Source organism: Sinocyclocheilus anshuiensis, unplaced genomic scaffold (genome assembly GCF_001515605.1).
Source record: "Sinocyclocheilus anshuiensis isolate Anshui unplaced genomic scaffold, SAMN03320099.WGS_v1.1 scaffold466, whole genome shotgun sequence".
Classification (NCBI taxonomy): Eukaryota; Metazoa; Chordata; class Actinopteri; order Cypriniformes; family Cyprinidae; genus Sinocyclocheilus; species Sinocyclocheilus anshuiensis.
In genome coordinates this window covers 414,125-417,313 of record NW_015544159.1, presented here as the reverse complement: position 1 = coordinate 417,313, position 3,189 = coordinate 414,125, and the positions used below count along the sequence as shown (strand labels likewise).

The 3,189-nt window shown below is 34.7% G+C and overlaps 1 protein-coding gene across 1 annotated transcript in view; it reads left to right on the top strand.

Annotated features, from left to right (window-relative positions):
• The window catches only part of pcdh15b (protocadherin-related 15b), a 216,475-nt gene that overhangs the window by 125,475 nt on the left and 87,811 nt on the right, over nt 1-3,189 (top strand). Inside the window, exon 20 of the mRNA XM_016495480.1 lies at nt 556-861. Within this exon, the coding sequence (XP_016350966.1) occupies nt 556-861 (306 nt within the window). The remainder of the gene's footprint in view (nt 1-555; nt 862-3,189) is intronic.

The window sequence follows — 3,189 nt, the reverse complement described above, 5'->3', positions numbered from 1 at the left end:
TTTGGAACTTTCTATTTATCAAAGAAATATATCACAGTTCCCACAAAAAAATATTAAGCAGCAAGAATAAATCACAATTCAATATATATTTAAATAGAAAACACTTATTTTAAATTGTAATCATATTTCACAATATTTACTGTTTTTACTGTATTTTTATCACATAAATACAACCTTGGTTAACATAAGAGACTTCTTTCAAAAACGTAAAAACAAAATTGTACTGAACCTGAACTTTTGTATTTTGTCCATAATGATCTTATTGAAGACATTTGTTCACTGATTTAGAGAAATGTGTATAAATCTAATAATTCAAAATTGAATGCAAATTACATGACATGCAAATGGAAATCCACCCAACAATCTCTTTATAATTTTCACTAAAAGAAAGAGTCCTAATCCAATAATCAAAAACAACTGGGGACATTTTTGGAAAATTCAAGTAAGTTTTAAAATTAAATGTCCAGCAAGCACATATGAGTGTAATTGAGTGTCTAAGTGATGTATGTCTTATTTTAGATATCTATGTAAATGTTTGTGTGTGTCCTCATCCAGGCTACTGATCTGGACCTGGGCATTAACGGGCAGGTCCGATACCAACTGGTCAGTCACAGAGATCTCTTCAGGATCAGCACTGATGGCAGCATCTTCACAGCTGTGCCTCTGGACCATGAGGAAAGGGCTCAGTATGATTTGGTTGTGCAGGCTTCGGATGGGGCCAAGGACCCTCGCCGGACCACTGTCACACTCTCCATCAAAGTGCTGGACATGGATGACAACAGCCCAGCCTTCTCCCAGCCTGTGTATCACGTCACACTGCCAGAAAACAGCCCAGTGGGCATGATCATCCTCAATATCAGTGTAAGTTACACACATACACACATACCACATGCATAGTCAACACATCAAACACAGCCAGATCAAAAACATGACTCCATGAAATTATCCTCTGGAAAGCATTTATTTGCTAATGTTGTCTTAACTTGACAAGTTGGACATGTTTTACATTTGTAAAGGGGTTCTTGGCTGGTTAATTTATTTGGAATATGTAGCTTGTTAACTTGACTTACTGAGAGACCCTTAGGGAAAATCCATAACATGTTTGTAACCTGCTTAAAAGACATTCTTTAAACATCTTTTTTTGTTAAATCTTAACATCAGTTAATGCATTATCATGAACTGACAATGAACAATGCTTGTATTACATTTTGAAGAATGCAGTTGACATGAAATGAAAATGAACCCTATCTTTTTTCTAAATGCATGTTATAGATCTTATTGTGAATATAAAATTAATTTGTATATATACTTCATTTTTAAAAATGTTTTAACTTAGTAATGTTTCATGGAATACTTCACCCAAACATGAAAATTCACTGAAAATTTACTTACCCTCAAGTCATCTAAGATATGAGTTAGTTTTTTTATTAAAAAAATAAAAATAAATATATATATATATATATTGAGTGTGGGGTTTGACATCTGCACATGCCTAGTAGTTAACGTCATGATGGTACTGCGTTTCTATCATAAAATTATGTAAAATAACTGCTGCAGTGCTACAAAACTATAAACTTTTTTACCACATCAAGAATAGCAATGTATAGTGAGAAAATTGCCAGATTTACTAGCCATTACTTTTGTAAATGATTGCAACCACAATTAAGAAATATTGCTTAATGAACATCTATTTTGACAAATTATATTTTTCTCCCATTCTGAAATTAATCCCGCATTTATGTTAAGGATGAGGGATATGTCAGTCACTCCCGAAACTTTGCTGCTTGTACAGTATATAACCCTTAGCACAAAAAACATCTTTTATATTTATTTAGCCTAGAAAGTGCACAAATAGCACTTCCTTTATAATCACTAAAAAGGTGTCACTTCAGTTCATCGCGATCTCACAAAGTTCCTTCATAATCAATGAACCTCTAATTTACATTGTGTTACAGTACACTCTAAAAAATGCTGGGTTGTTTCAACCCAATGTTGGGTCAAATATGGACTAACCCAACTGTTGGGTTAAATTTTGGTTACATTTTTAAATTAACTTTTTAACCCAACAGTTGGGTTAGTCCATATTTGACCCAACATTGGGTTGAAACAACCCAGCATTTTTTAGAGTGTAAGAGGATTCGCGAGTGCACGGAACAAAATCCGGCGTTTATTTGAACGGAGTGGCCAATCAGAGGTGTTCAAGTATCAACAGATCTGTCTGTGATTGGCTACATTGCTCAACGCTACAAAAACACCTTGTAAATAGAAACTTTTGACGTTCTCCAGAGCGCAAACACAAATATGCACTGGAGCGTTTACCAAATCTGTTTCGCTAATATCCTATTACACTTTCAACGTAGGGTGCTTTTCACTGCGTGAGAAAAGTTTCAATCGCGTGAGTCTCATGCTGAATGCGTGAGAGTTGTCAGCCCTGTTCTCACGACTCCAGTCCATCTATTAACATCTTGTGAAGTGAAAAGCTGCATGTTTGTAAGAAACAAATCCATCATCAAGAATTTTCAAACTTTAAACTGTTACTTCTGGCAAAGATATTAGTACTCTATACAAAATATTGCTTTCTCCAGTGAAAAAGTTGTTTAATCTTAAATCTTATTCACATTTCCGCATGATCAAACTTCATGATCAAGCTGTGGCATTCTTCAATATGTCTCCTTGTGTTTTCCATGGAAGAAAGACATTAGGTTGAGAAAATGATGACAGGGCCTTCATTTTTGGTTGAACCTATCCCTTGAAGCTTGTTAAAAAAAAAAAACCTGGTGGGAACTCAACACTCAAAGTACAACACATGTTGGTGACAGTTGTGCTTCTTTATTTCAGCAGGATATTTGCTAGTATCTACTAGAAGGTGATAGAAATGTGAACGCCTTTTTTCTGTTCTACCTTCAGCAGTTTTCTATCTCTGATAATTGGCCATTGTAGCTACACTCACTGTAACAGCATCTAATATGTGCATTACATCAGTAATTCTCAACTGGATTAATAAACCAAAATTGTTTATTGTACAGAACAGAAATGTACACTGTGGGAATGTTTTTCACTTTTAAATGCAGCAAGTGACAATGAGTGCACACGTTTCCCCTGCTGAGCAGTAATCTACACACTTGTGATCCAGATGTGTTTTTCGAAAAAGACTTATATATATATATATACAGTGGGTACGGAAAGTAT